This window comes from Pristiophorus japonicus, chromosome 26, assembly GCF_044704955.1.
Source record: "Pristiophorus japonicus isolate sPriJap1 chromosome 26, sPriJap1.hap1, whole genome shotgun sequence".
Classification (NCBI taxonomy): Eukaryota; Metazoa; Chordata; class Chondrichthyes; family Pristiophoridae; genus Pristiophorus; species Pristiophorus japonicus.
Window position 1 is genome coordinate 8,240,342 of NC_092002.1, and position 13,831 is coordinate 8,254,172.

The 13,831-nt window shown below is 47.9% G+C and overlaps 1 protein-coding gene across 1 annotated transcript; it reads left to right on the forward strand.

Moving 5' to 3' along the window:
* The first annotated feature begins 816 nt into the window (after positions 1 to 816).
* Positions 817 to 7,563, forward strand: snrpd2 (small nuclear ribonucleoprotein D2 polypeptide). Its single transcript, XM_070867758.1, has 3 exons — positions 817 to 914; positions 2,005 to 2,184; positions 7,219 to 7,563. Coding segments are annotated over exons 1-3 (357 nt in total). The 5' UTR covers positions 817 to 912; the 3' UTR covers positions 7,394 to 7,563.
* The last annotated feature ends 6,268 nt before the right edge of the window (positions 7,564 to 13,831 follow it).

A 13,831-nucleotide genomic window follows, 5' to 3' on the forward strand; every position in this document is an offset into this window, starting at 1 on the left:
AAAAAAAAAAATCCTTTCAAGTATTTAAGCAATTCCCTTTTGAAAGTTACTAGTGAATCTGCTTCCACCGCCCGTTCATGACAACTCGTTGCATAAAGAAAAAAGTTTTCTCATGTGGCCTCTGGTTCCTTTCATAGAATCATAGGACGCAGAAGGAGGCCATTCGGCCCATCATGTCAGTGCCCACCTTAAGAGTTATCCAGCCTAATCTCACTTTCCCGCTCTCGCTCCGTAGCCCTGTGGGTTACGGCACTTCAAATGAACATCCAAGTACTCTTTAAATGTGATGAGGGTTTCCGCCTCTATACCACCCTTTCAGGCAGTGAGTTCCAGACCCACACCACCCTCTGGGTTAAAAAAAATTCTCAACTCCCCTCTAAACCTCCTAATATTTTTTTCTTCACCTCAGTGAGTTGTTGATGCCAGTTTGTTAGATATATTCAAGAGAGAGTTAGATATGGCCCTTACGGCTAAAGGGATCAAGGGGTATGGAGAGAAAGCAGGAATGGGGTACTGAAGTGAATGATCAGCCATGATCTTATTGGATAGTGGTGCAGGCTCGAAAGGCCGAATGGCCTACTCCTGCACCTATTTTCTACGTTTCTATGTTAACACAACGTTGAGGGAGAGCAATATGCCTTTAAGTGGGGCCACCCAGCAGACTCAGTGTCACTGTCCCTTTAAGAACAAGGACTAAAGAGCCTGGCGGCGGCGGCGGGCGGGCGCTGGAGGGTGCTGGGAGTTGTAGTCCTGGGGCGCCGTTGGACAACAGGGAGAGGCGGGCCGGCGGACTACAACTCCCAGCCGGCCCGGCGGCCGGGAGCGGAAGTGGCGCCTTCTCTTCCGGCGGGAGGCTCAAACGCGGTGTGAGGGGAGCGAGGCGGCGGCGGCGGCACTAGGACATCGAGCAGCATGTAAGTGAGTGAGTGAGTGAGGGCGGAGAGTGATGGAGGGGCAAGAGAGAGGCCGGGAGCGGGGGATTGCAGACCGGCCATCCCCCTGGGCCCGCCACAGCCGGCGCGGAGGCGGCGGGCGATGTTGCTAAGGCCCGAGGCCTAGTGTGCGGTCGGCCTCGGCCCGGATCGGCCCACTTTGCCCCGGATCGGCCCACTTTGCCCCGGATCGGCCCACTTTGCCCCCAGGATTGGTATCTCTTTGCCCCCTCCCTCTCTTTTCCCCCATCCACGCCCTCTTTCCGTCTCCCTCCCCCCTCTGATCGTTCCTTTATTTTCTGTTTCTTTGCAATCTTGCTATCCACAAATTGGCTGTTGCATTTGCCTACATAACAGCACTGACTCTACTCCAAAAAGTAATGAAAGAAACATTTGCATTTCTATAACGCCTTTCATGACTTGAGGATGACCCAAAGCGCTTTACAGCCAATGAAGTACTTTTTGGAGTGTAGTCACTGTTGTAATGTGGGAAACGCAGCAGCCAACCTGCGCACAGCAAGCTCCCACAAACAACAATGTGATAATGACCAGATCATCTGTTTTAGTGATGTTGATTGAGGGATTAATATTGGCCCCAGGACACTGGGGGAGAACTCCCCCTGCTTTTCTTCGAAATAGTGCCATGTGATCTTTTACGTTCACCTGAGAGAGCAGACGGGGCCTCGGTTTCACGTCTCATCCGAAAGCTGGCACCTCCGCCAGTGCAGCACTCCCTCAGCACTGCACTGGGAGCGTCAGCCTAGATTTTTATGCTCAAGGCCCTGGAGTGGGGCTTGAACCCACGACCTATTGGCCCAGATGCAAGGGTGTTACCCTGAGGCACGGCTGACACTTGGGTTCGATGTGAATTGCTTGAAGCATTCTGAGGGCATGATAGCACTCTATACAAGTGTAAGTTCTTTTAGGATTAGGCCAAACAAGCCCCAATCCCTTCTTTGCAGAAGTGAATCTCACTGCCATGATATTATGTCTTGTCAGTTAATATTGCATCCGCAACAGTGAACATCGCTGTGAAATTACGTGTGGTGTTTTTTGTCTTTTCCCCATCTAGGAGTCTACTAAACAAGCCCAAGAGCGAGATGACTCCCGAGGAGCTTCAGAAGCGGGAGGAGGAGGAGTTTAACACAGGACCCCTCTCGGTTCTGACACAGTCCGTCAAAAATAACACTCAGGTCCTCATCAACTGTCGTAACAACAAGAAGCTTCTGGGCCGAGTTAAGGCCTTCGACAGGTAGTTGCTTTATGTTTTCTCCGCTCCCTGTCACTCCTTCCTTTCCACCCTCAACAAAAAAGTATGTCATGGGAGAAGGGTTTTATCACATATAAGTTATAGAATCATAGAAATTTACAGCACGGAAGGAGGCCATTTCGACCCATTGAGTCTGCGCCGGCCGACAAAGAGCCATCCAGACTAATCCTACTTTTCAGCTCTTGGTCCGTAGCCCTGTAGGGTACGGCACTTAAAGTGCACATCCAAATACTTTTTAAATGTGGTGAGGGTTTCTGCCTCTACCACCCCTTCAGCCAGTGAGTTCCAGACACCCACCACCCTCTGGGTGAAGAAATTTCCCCTCATCTTCCCTCTAAATCTCCTACCAATTACTTTAAATCTATGCCCCCTGGTTGTTGACCCCTCTGCTAAGGGAACTAGGTCCTTCCTATTCACTCTATTCAGGCCCCTCATAATTTTATACACCTCAACAAGGACTCCCCTCAGCCTCCTCTGTTCCAAAGAAAACAAAGCCAGCCTATCCAATCTTTCCTTGTAGCTAAAAATTCTCCAGTCTAGGCAACATCCTTGTAAACCTCCTCTGTACCCTCTCCAGTGCAATCACATCCTTCCTGTAATGTGATGACCAGAACTACATGCAGTACTCTAGCTGTGGCCTAACTATTGTTGTATACAGTTCAAGCATAACCTCCTTGCTCTTGTATTCTGTGCCTCGGCTAATAAAGGAAAGCATTCCGCATGCCTTTTTAACTACCTTATCGCCCTGTCCTGCTACCTTGAAGGATTTGGGAACATGTACTCCAAGGTCCCTCTGTTCCTCCACACCTCTGTGTCCTCCCATTTATTGTGTATTCCCTTGCCTTGTTGCACCTCCCCAGATGCATTACCTCACACTTTTCCAGATTGAATTCCATCTGTCACTGTTCTGCCCAACTTCATCGATATCTTCCTGCAGTCTGGAGCTTTCCTCCTCACTGTCAACCACATGGCCAATGTTTGTATTATCTGCCGATTTCTTAATCATGCCCGCTACATTTAAGTCTAAATCATTAATATATACTGCAAAAGTAAGGGATCGAGCACTGAGCCCTGTGGAACCCCACTGGAAACAGCCTTCCAGTCACAAAAACTCCCCCTTGCTTCCTGTACTGAGCCTGCCACATAGGTTATATAAACGTCTTTGTCACCACTGGAAAAACCGGGTGGGTTAGAATCGGCAGTCCTGTTCAAAATGTTGGCATCGCAAGGGTGTAATTGCAACAGGTTACACACAAACAAGTCTTTTCTTTCCTGGAGATTGATGGCAGTCTGTGCCAGGTGAAAGAGCTCTCTATAACAGTTCCTCCTTTGACTTCCAAATATTTTCAGGTGGCGAGCTGAGTTTTGTGGAGCAGGATGGCGATGTTGCATTCTTTGTCTTGGCCGAGTTAGCTCATCGCCTCTGGCCCCAGGATTCCTGATTTAAGGAGGAGGCGATCACCTAGAGTTCCCTATCCCGAATTGTATCCTGATGGATAGTACGAATTTACTCGGTGAGACCAGGAAACAGGAGTAATGAACGGTTGTTTTTTCTGACTGGAGGAAGGTATACTGTGGTGTTCCCCAGGGGTCGGTACTAGGACCACTGCTTTTTTTGATTGTGCACCCATGTCCAAGTCAATACTGCACACATCAAAATTTGCAGATGGCACAAAACTTGGAAGTATACTGAACAGTGAGGAGGAGAGTGATGGACCTCAGGAAGACAGACAGGCTGGCGAAATGGGCGAACACATGGCAGATGAAGTTTAAAGCAGAAAAGTGTAAGGTGATGCATTTTGGTAGAAAGAATAAGGAGAGGACATCTAAACTAAATGGTGCAGTCTTAAAGTAGGTGCATGAACAGAGAGACCTAGGGGTATGTGTGCATAAATCATTGAAGGTGGCAGAGCAGGTTGAGAAAGCAGTTTAAAAGCCTTACGGCTTCATCATGGAGGTGCAGAGTACAAAAGTGTGGAAATTATGATGAACCTGTATAAAACCCTGGTTCGGCCCCAACTGGAGTATTGTGTCCAATTCTGGGCACCGCACTTTAGAAAGGATGTGAAGGCCTTAGAGAAGGCGCTGAAAAGATTTGTGAGAATGATTCCAGGGATGAGGGACTTCAGTTACGTGGAGAGACTGGAGAAGCTGGGGTTGTTCTTGGAGCAGAGAAGGTTGAGGGGAGGTGTGGACAGAGTAGATAGAGAGAAACTGTTCCCATTGGTGGAAGGGTTGAGAACCAGAGGACATGGATTTAAGGCGATTGGCAAAAGAACCAGAGGCGACATGAAAAACTTTTACGCAGCGAGTGATTAGGATCTGGAATGTGCTGCCTGACTGGGTGGTGGAGGCAGACTCAATTTTATCTTTCAAAGGGGTGTTGGAAAGTATCTGAAAGAAAAGCATTTGCAGGACTACGAGGAAAGGGCGGGGGAGTGGGACTGGCTGAGAGTCGACACGAGCTCGATGGGCCGAATGGCCCACTTCTGTGCTGTGACCATTCTGTGATTGAGATACACATACACATATGTCATCATAGGCGGTCCCTCGGATGAGGATGACTTTCTTCCACGAGTTCACAGGTGTTTCGATGAAGGACCCGATGTTCCAGTCCTGAACTCCAATTAAGGGGGTGGAAGATGCTTGTGCGTGGATTTTTTTTTTAACGTGGGGCGGCCGTTGCACACCAGCCACCACATGGGCTTGACAGAGCTAGGCCTTTATCCAGTGGCAAGAGTTAACCAGGACGACTGGAGACCTGCTCTGCTGCACGGACCAAGTGCGCACACATATCGCAGTGTGGGCTGGCCTGTGCTGCCCCTGGGCCCCCGGCTCTTCTGGGCCCCGTACCCTCATCTGTCGCACCTCCGCCACGATCTCTCGCCGCTCCACCGCATAAACATTCACCGCATCTCGCCACAAACACTCGCCGCTCATCCGCCCCGACCTTCCCACTCCTCTGTACCCGATGTTCCTGCCCACGCTCCAAAACGGCAACCAGGGTTTTGATGACATCACCCAGTTGCCCATCTCAAAAACGTCGCATACTTGGAGCAGCTCGCACTGGAGGTTGAAGTGGTCCGCCTCTCCAGCTCACTTATAGCCCGACCTGCGGAGCTGTTCCCACATACACACGCATACACACGCACAGACAGACACACATACACATGCGTCTTTGGACTTTGCTTGTGTGAGGAAGGGCAGCTTGGGACGAGGTGTCGATGGGATGCCAGTTGATGTTCCCTTTAATTTGTTTGTTGGAGGGGTGCGCGACCCATTCAACATAGCGCGTTTTTTCTCATTTAAAAGCCGGTGAGCCGGCTGCGCGGGAGCTCCAGAGCGCTGTGCGCCCAAACAGCTTAACGGGAACCTAAATGCCGATGTCCATGGGGCTGATCCCAGCCTGGAACGGCACCTTGCGATGGCGGCCGGGGACCCAGCAGAATGCCTCACAGCCGCATAATCCAATCGACACTCGTCTCGTAGCTCGCGTGTTGTCTGCAGGTGCATTGGATTTAGAAAATCTCCTGTCTGTCTGGTCTGGTGACATTTCTTGAAACGAATGAATCTGCAGCCGTCATCCTTTCCGGTAATATATTCACTTTGTGGTCTGTCTGCTGTCAGGAACTGTCTCTCAAATGGGCTTCGCCCAAGAACTGGTGAATTCTGGTATGCAACGCACCTTGTGCTGGAAGCCTAGCCTCTGTGGGTCGAGGGGGGAAGAATATGAGCCCTGGTTGGTTAAGTATAGAGAGGCAACATCAGGATGTCTTTGGTCACTGGTTTCTAGCTTTAAGCCATAGCTGCTACATTTTTCTTAGCAATCCATGTGCCTAGCAGCTGAGAAACCATGTAGCTTTGTAGCGGGGTGTGGATGGCTGATTAGCTTGTCAAAATAGATTGCACAGCTTTGATTTCCTCAGTCAATCCATTAAACATGATGGCAATTTTTTTTTAAGTACACCTGGAGTGCTCAAAGTGGTAGTTTATCAGCAAATAATTTGGAAGGCAGATGGAATGTTGCAAGGGGGATGGAGTATAAAATGAGGGAAGTCCTGCTACAACTGTACAGGGTATTGGTGAGACCACACCTGGAGTACTGTGTACAGTTTTGGTCTCCTTATTTAAGGAGAGATATACTTGCATTGGAGGCAGTTCAGAAAAGATTCCTGAGGTTAATTCCTGAGATGAAGAGGTTGTCTTCTGAAGAAAGGTTGAGCAGGTTGGGCCTGTACTCATTGGAGTTTAGAAGAATGAGAGGTGATCTTATGGAAACATGTAAGATTCTGAGGGAGCTGGACAGTGTAGATGCAGAGAGGATGTTTCCCCTACGGGGCAATCTAGAACTAGGGGGCATCGTTTCAGGATAAGGGGTCGCCCACCACAGAGGTCCAACCTGTATAACATTTTTTTTTTAATTCAAAAAAATATTATTTTTTCTAAAACATTCAATTTCAATTCATTTTAAATATGTGAGGTGTTTGTTTTTAATTTGTGTTTTTGGAGGTATTCTCATTGATAGCAATGGGAGCTCGTACAAACGGAGCTCCCAGTATTATCAATGAAAGTACTCGATGTTCATTGGTGGCTCTGGCCCATGTGATCCCAGGTTGCGCTTACGTTCCTGGGATGTGTGAGCCCATATGCATCTCGGCCTCAGACCGCAAGTCTGGGTTCCTCCAGGGCCATCCGATAGTTTTGGGGAAAACATTTGGGCTGGAGGCGTCCACTGCGGGAAGCCTCCGGCTGCAATCTTTGGGCTAATGCCTCTGCTGCTGCGGCTGATGCATTTTCTGTAGTGGCTGCACTTACAACACACGTTCTCGCACCAGGGCTCCGGGATTTTTCGCATTTGCAGAGGTTCCCCCCCAGCACACGCGAGACACGTTTAAAGATCTGCCGTCCGGACGGGGCCCCGAATCGAGACGAGTTGCTCGTTGCGTCCAGGCCGAAAGCATTTCTGATCTGAAGAGTTTTAGACCATTTTCTCTTCCTCCCCCTTTCCCGTTCCAGACATTGCAACATGGTGTTGGAGAACGTCAAAGAGATGTGGACAGAGGTGCCGAAGAGTGGAAAAGGCAAGAAAAAGTCAAAGCCAGTGAACAAGGACCGATACATCTCCAAGATGTTCCTCCGAGGTGACTCTGTGATCGTTGTACTCAGAAATCCGCTAATCACGGGCAAATGAAATGGTGGTTTCTGCAAGAATTGTAACTTATAGCGCTGGGGGGAAAACTTAGAACGAAGAACCATAATTCCCTGTTTTTTTTTGTTTCTTGTCATTATCGGGAAAGTGACAACAGACATCACTTTTGATAAACTGTTCAGTTTACTTTGTAATAAAATTGCTATAATTTTGATGAGCTTGTGCTTTTACTTTCGCTCAAGTAAAACTTTGTCAGGCGTCAAGAAATGGGACCTGGTCCACCTTTTGAACCGCACTGTTTGATGAAAGTCGACTCCTGGGGGTCCTGGTGGATGCCAGGATCAGCCTTGGCCACAGTCCAGCATGGCTCTTTAGTCTTTCGCGTTCTCTTGCAATGACGGTTGATTCACACTGTGCAACGGAAGAGCGCACTCTGGCCCATGTATGAGATCCAGCACTTAGCTGTGGCACGCATGCATTTGTTCAAACTTGCAGGGTGAGACGGAGGGTTCCATCCTGTCACAATCTGTCCGGGAGGAGCAACGTCTGCCCCCTCAGGTGGACGCAAAAGATGCCATGGCACTATTTCGAAGAGCAGCGGAGTTGTCCCGGGGCCAATATTTCTCCCTCAATCAACAAAACAAAAAAAAGATTATCCGGTCATTATCACATTGCTGTTTGTGGGAGCTTGCTATGCGAAAATTGGCTGCCACATTTCCTACATTACAACAGCGACTACACTTCAAAAAGTGTAAAATTGGCTGTAAGGTGCTTTGGGACGTCCGGTGGTCATGAAAGGCGCTATATAAATCCAAGTCTTTCCTTCCCCATCACTCATGGTAGAATAAGAGAGAGGATTGCATTGGGCTTGGCTGTGATACTGCCTCATGCGAGGAAAGAAAGACATGCATTTATATAGTGCCTTGAGTGACCTCAGACAGTCCCAATGCCCTTTACAGCCAATGAAGTACATTTTGACACAAAATCTTGGCTGACGCTCCAGTGCAGTGCTGAGGGAGCTGTCATTTTTCGGATGAACCGTGAAACCGAGGCCTCATCTGTCCTCTCGGGTGGATGTAAAAGTTCCCATGGCACTATTTAGAAGAAGAACAGGGGAGTTATCCATGGTGTCCTGGCCAATATTTATCCCTCAACCAACATTACTAAAAAAAAAAACATGATCTGGTCATTATTGCTGTTTGTGGGAGCTTGCTGTGCGCAAATTGGGTGCTGCGCTTCCTACACTACAAAAGTGACTACACTTCCGAAGAACATAAGAAATAGGAGCAGGAGTAGGCCATTCGACCCCTCGAGTCTGCTCCGCCATTCATTGAGATCATGGCTGATCTTCTACCTCAACTCCACTTTCCCGCCCAATCCCCATATCCCTTGATTCCCTTAATATCCAAAGATCTATCGATCTCTGACTTGAATATGCGTAACGACTGCTTCCACAGCTCTCTGGGGTAGAGAATTCCAAAGATTCACAACCTTCTGAGTAAAGAACCCTTATTCTGCGACTGTAACCCCTGGTTCTAGACTCCCCAGCCCGGGGGAAACATCCGCCCTGCATCCACCCTGTCAAGCCCTGTAAGAATGTTGTATGTTTCAAAGCGATCACCTCTCATTCTTCTAAACTCTAGAGAATATCGGCCTAGTCTACTTAATCTGTCCTCATAGGACAATCCCCCCATCCCAGGAATCAGTCTGGTGAACCTTGGTTGCACTCCCTCTATGGTAAGTATATCCTTATGTAAGGAGACCAAAATTGTACACAATACTCCATGTGCGGTCTCACCAGTGCCCGATATAATTACAGTGAGTCATCTTTACCCTTGTACTCAAATCCTCTTGAAATAAAGGCCAACATACCATTTGCTTTCTTAATCACTTGCTGTACCTGCATGTTAACTTTTGTGAATTGTGTACAAGGACACCCAGGTCCCTCTGAACACCAACATTTCCCAATCTCACCATTTAAAAAATACTCTGCTTTTCTATTTTTTTCTACCACATTATATTCCATTTACCATGTTCTCACCCAGTCACTTAGCCTGTCTATATCCCCTTGAAGCCTCTTTGCATCTGCCTCACAACATTCCCACCAAGTTTTGTATCATCAGCAAACTTGGATATATTACATTTGGTCCCCTCATCCAAATCATTGATATCGATTGTGAACAGCTTCAAAAGTAATTCATTGACTGAAGTGTCTTGGGACTGTGTTAACGACGCAAGATAAATGCAAGTTGTTGCCAACCTGCTTTCAAGCTCTCTGGGCTTGAGTAAATAAAATTGGAAGAGAGTGCAGAGAGGATGTTTCCTCTCGTGGGGGAATTCTGCACTAGGGGGGCATAGTCTCAGAATAAGGGGCCGCCCATTTAAAACAGAAATGAGGAAGAATTTCTTCTCTCAGGGTTGTGAGCCTTTGGAATTCTCTACCCCAGAGAGCTGTGGAGGCTGCGTCATTGAATAAATTTAAGACGGAGAGACAGATTTTTGAAGGATGGAGTCAAGGGTTATAGGGAGCGGGCAGGGAAGTGGAGTTGAGGCCAAGATCTAAGATCAGCCATGATCTCATTGAATGGCAGAACAGGCTCGAAGGGGCCAGATGGCCTACTCCGGCTCCTATTTCTTATAAGCCCGTATCAGCCAGACAAACTACCCTGTGGATTTCTCAATAGTGTGTGTTGAACACTCTTCAGTGTGGTGAGGGGGGTTTTCAGCCAGGTCCGGCATCTAACGGACGGAAAACAAACCACACCAAGGGCAGGCGTAGCACTGGCATAGCGCGGGGTAAATACCTTTTTTTTTGAATAACTTCGGTCCCACTAACTTTCATTAGGGTTGTATCAGATATCAAAGGTGGGCAGAGGAAACGTTACAAGGACACCCTCAAAGCCTCCCTGAAAAAGAGCAACATCCTCACCGACACCTGGGAGTCCCTGGCCAAAGACCGCCCTAAGTGGAGGAAGTGCATCCGGGAGGGCGCTGAGCACCTCGAGTCTCGCCGCCGAGAGCGTGCAGAAACCAAGCGCTGGCAGCGGAAAGAGCGTGCGGAAAACCAGTCCCACCCTCCCTTTCCCTCAATGACTATCTGTCCCACCTGTGATGGGGACTGTGGCTCCCGTATTGGACTGCACAGCCACCTAAGGACTCATTTTAAGAGTGGAAGCAATTCTTCCTCAATTCCGAGGGACTGCCTATGATGATCAGATATCTAATCATTAATTCAGTGCTTTCTCCGTTCAGCCTTGTTGCTGGCCCAGTTCTTCAAGTGTGATTTATCAATGGAAGAATAAACAGCTCTCTATAACTGTTCAGAAGGATTAGCACGTCAAAAAATAAATAAATTGGCATTGGGGTTGATTACATGCAGAGTTTATGACCCATTAATCCAGGCAACGGGTTTGACTGCCCTGAGCCATCCGAGAGAATTCAAGTGCTTTGTCGGGGAGTTATTTGATCCCTCACAATTGGGTTGTTTTAAAGGGTAGAGGCAATGTGGAATTCATTCCCCCAAAAGGCTGTGGTTGCTGGGTCAATTGATGGAGATGGGACGGACCTTTTATTCGGCATATATCAAATCCAGGTAAAGAAAGACCTGCAATTATATAGCGCCCTTCTCAACCCACCAGAGGTCCCAAAACGCTTTGTAGCTAATGAAGTATATTTTTTGGAGTGCAGTCACTGTTGTAACTCAGCTGCCAATTTGCACGCAGCAAGCTCCTGCAAACAGCAATGTGATAATGACCAGATCATCTTGTTTTTTGGTGGTTATGTTGATTGAGGGATAAATATTGGCCAGGACACCATGGATAACTGCTCTGAGTTCGGACCCGAAACATTAACTCTGCTTCTTCTCCACAGACTTGCTGAGATTTCTAACATTTTCTGTTTTTACACCATGGATAACTCCCCTGTTCCATTTCGAAATAATGCCATAGGATCTTTTACGTCCACCCGAGAGGGCAGATGGGCCCCCGTTTTAGCGTCTCATCTGAAAGATGGCACCTCCGACTGTGCGGCATTCTCTCGGGAGTGTCAGCCTAGATCTTTGGGCTCAAGTCTCTGGAGTGGGACTTGAACCCAAAGCATTCTGTCTCAGAGGTGAGGGTGCGACCAACTGAACCACAGCTGACACTGGAGTATGGTGGCATAGTGGTTATGTTACTGGACTAGTAATCCCAAGGCCTGGACTAATGATCCAGAGACATGAGTTCAAATCCCACCACGGCAGCTGGGGAATTTAAATTCAAGAAAAATAAATCTGGAATAAAAAGATAATATCAGAAGTGAAACTACCAGATTGTAATAAAAACCCAATCTGCCGCCCTTACCCGGTCTGGCCTACATGTGACTCAAGACCGACAACAATGTGGTTGGCTCTTAACTGCCCTCTGAAATGGCCCAGCGAGACACTCAGTTGGCAAAGTAGGGATGGGCAATAAATGCTGGCCAGTGACGCACACTTCACTTAAATGCATAAAAAAACAGAACAGACTCGAGGGGCTGAATGGTCCACTCCTGTTCCGATGTAATCTGTACACTGAAGCGGGTCCATTCGTGACTCTAGAATGGGAGACTCCAGTAAATGTAGAGACAGCCCTCGTGTGCTGTTTTGGTTTCCATATTTACGAAAGGCTATGCTTGCTTTGGAGGCAGTTCAGAGAAGGTTCACTCGGTTGATTCCAAGGATGAGGGGGGTTGACTTATGAGGAAAGGTTGAGGAGGTTGGGCCTCTACTCATTGGAATTCAGAAGAATGAGAGGTGATCTTATCGAAACGTATATGATTATGAGGGGGGCTTGACAAGGTGGATGTAGAGAGGATGTTTCTACTGATACGAGAGACCCGAAGTAGAGGGCATAATCTTAAAATAAGGGGCCGCCCATTTAATACTGAGATGAGGAAGACTTTCTTCTCTGAGAGGGTTCTAAATCTGTGGAATTCGCTGCCTCAGAGAGCTGTGGAAGCTGGGACATTGAATAAATTTAAGTCAGAGATAAACAGTTTTTAACCGATAAGGGGTTATGGGGAGTGGGCAGGGAAGTGGACCTGAGTCCATGATTGGATCAGCCATGATCGTATTAAATAGCGGAGCTGGCTCGAGGGGCTGTATGGCCTACTCCTCCTATTTCTTATATTCTTATGTAACTGTAAGGATTATGAGACCCCCCTAATGGTGTCCCAAACTCTCGCTCATTGTCCAGGCCCTTCCGCCTCTCAATAAAGCTCTTTGTGACGTATCACTGCATCGCAGATTCAATATACATATAGACAATATCCAGCAACAAACATCACTAACACGGATATTCAATAAAAACAAAAAATGCTGGAAATACTCAGCAGTCAGGCAGCATCTGTGGAGAGAGAAACAGAGTTAACATTTCAGGTCGATGACCCTTCGTAGAGGTTCGAGATGTAACAGGTTTTAAGCACGTACAGAGGCAGGGGATGGTGGAGAGGAGAGAAAAGAACAAAAAGGAAGGTGTGCGATAGGGTGGAAGACAGGAGAGATTAAATGACAAAAGGGATGATGGTGCAAGGCAAAAGGAGAGGGTGATGGGAGAAGTAAAGAAACAACGATGGGTCTGGAGGAGGTGTACACTGGAATATTAGAATCACCAGATACAGCTAGCGTCTGAAAATATGGGAGCAGAGATTATGATCTGAAATTGTTGAACTCAGTGTTGACTCCGAAAAGCTGTAAAGTGCCAAATAGAAAGGTGTGCGGTTCCTCGAGTTACGTTGAGCTTCATAGAACAGATTATCTGGACATTATCTAATTGCTGTGTGTGGGAGCTTGCTGTGCGCAAATTGGCTGCCGCATTTCTTACATTACAACAGTGAGCACACTTCAAAATTGATTTCATTGGCTGTAAACCGCTTTGGGATGTCCTGCGGATGTGAAAGGCGCTATATAAATGCAAGTTATTTTTTTTAAATGTGCAAGTTGTAATTTGGCACTATAAGACAACACGCTTTCTTCCTTCATAAATGATGCAATCTCACAGGCAGTTCCAATCGAGAGGTTACTGCACGATTGCCACTAAGCAATATTATCATCATAGGCAGGCCCTCGGAATTGAGGAAGACTTGTTTCCACTCTTAAAATGAGTCCTTAGGTGTCTGAACAGTCCAATACGAGAACCACAGTCTCTGTCACAGGTGGGACAGACAGTGGTTGAGGGAAAGAGTGGGCGAGGAGTCTGGTTTGCCGCAAGCTCCTTCCGCTGCCTGCGCTTGGTTTCTGCATGCTCTCGGCGACAAGACTCGAGGTGCTCAGCGCCCTCCCGGATGCTCTTCCTCCACTTAGGACGGTCTTTGGCCAGGGACTCCCAGGTGCCGGTGGGGATGTTGCACTTTATCAGGGAGGCTTTGAGGGTGTCCTTGAAACGTTTCCTCTGCCCACCTGGGGCTCGTTTGCCGTGACGGAGTTCCAAGTAGAGCGCTTGCTTTGGGAGTCTCGTGTCTGGC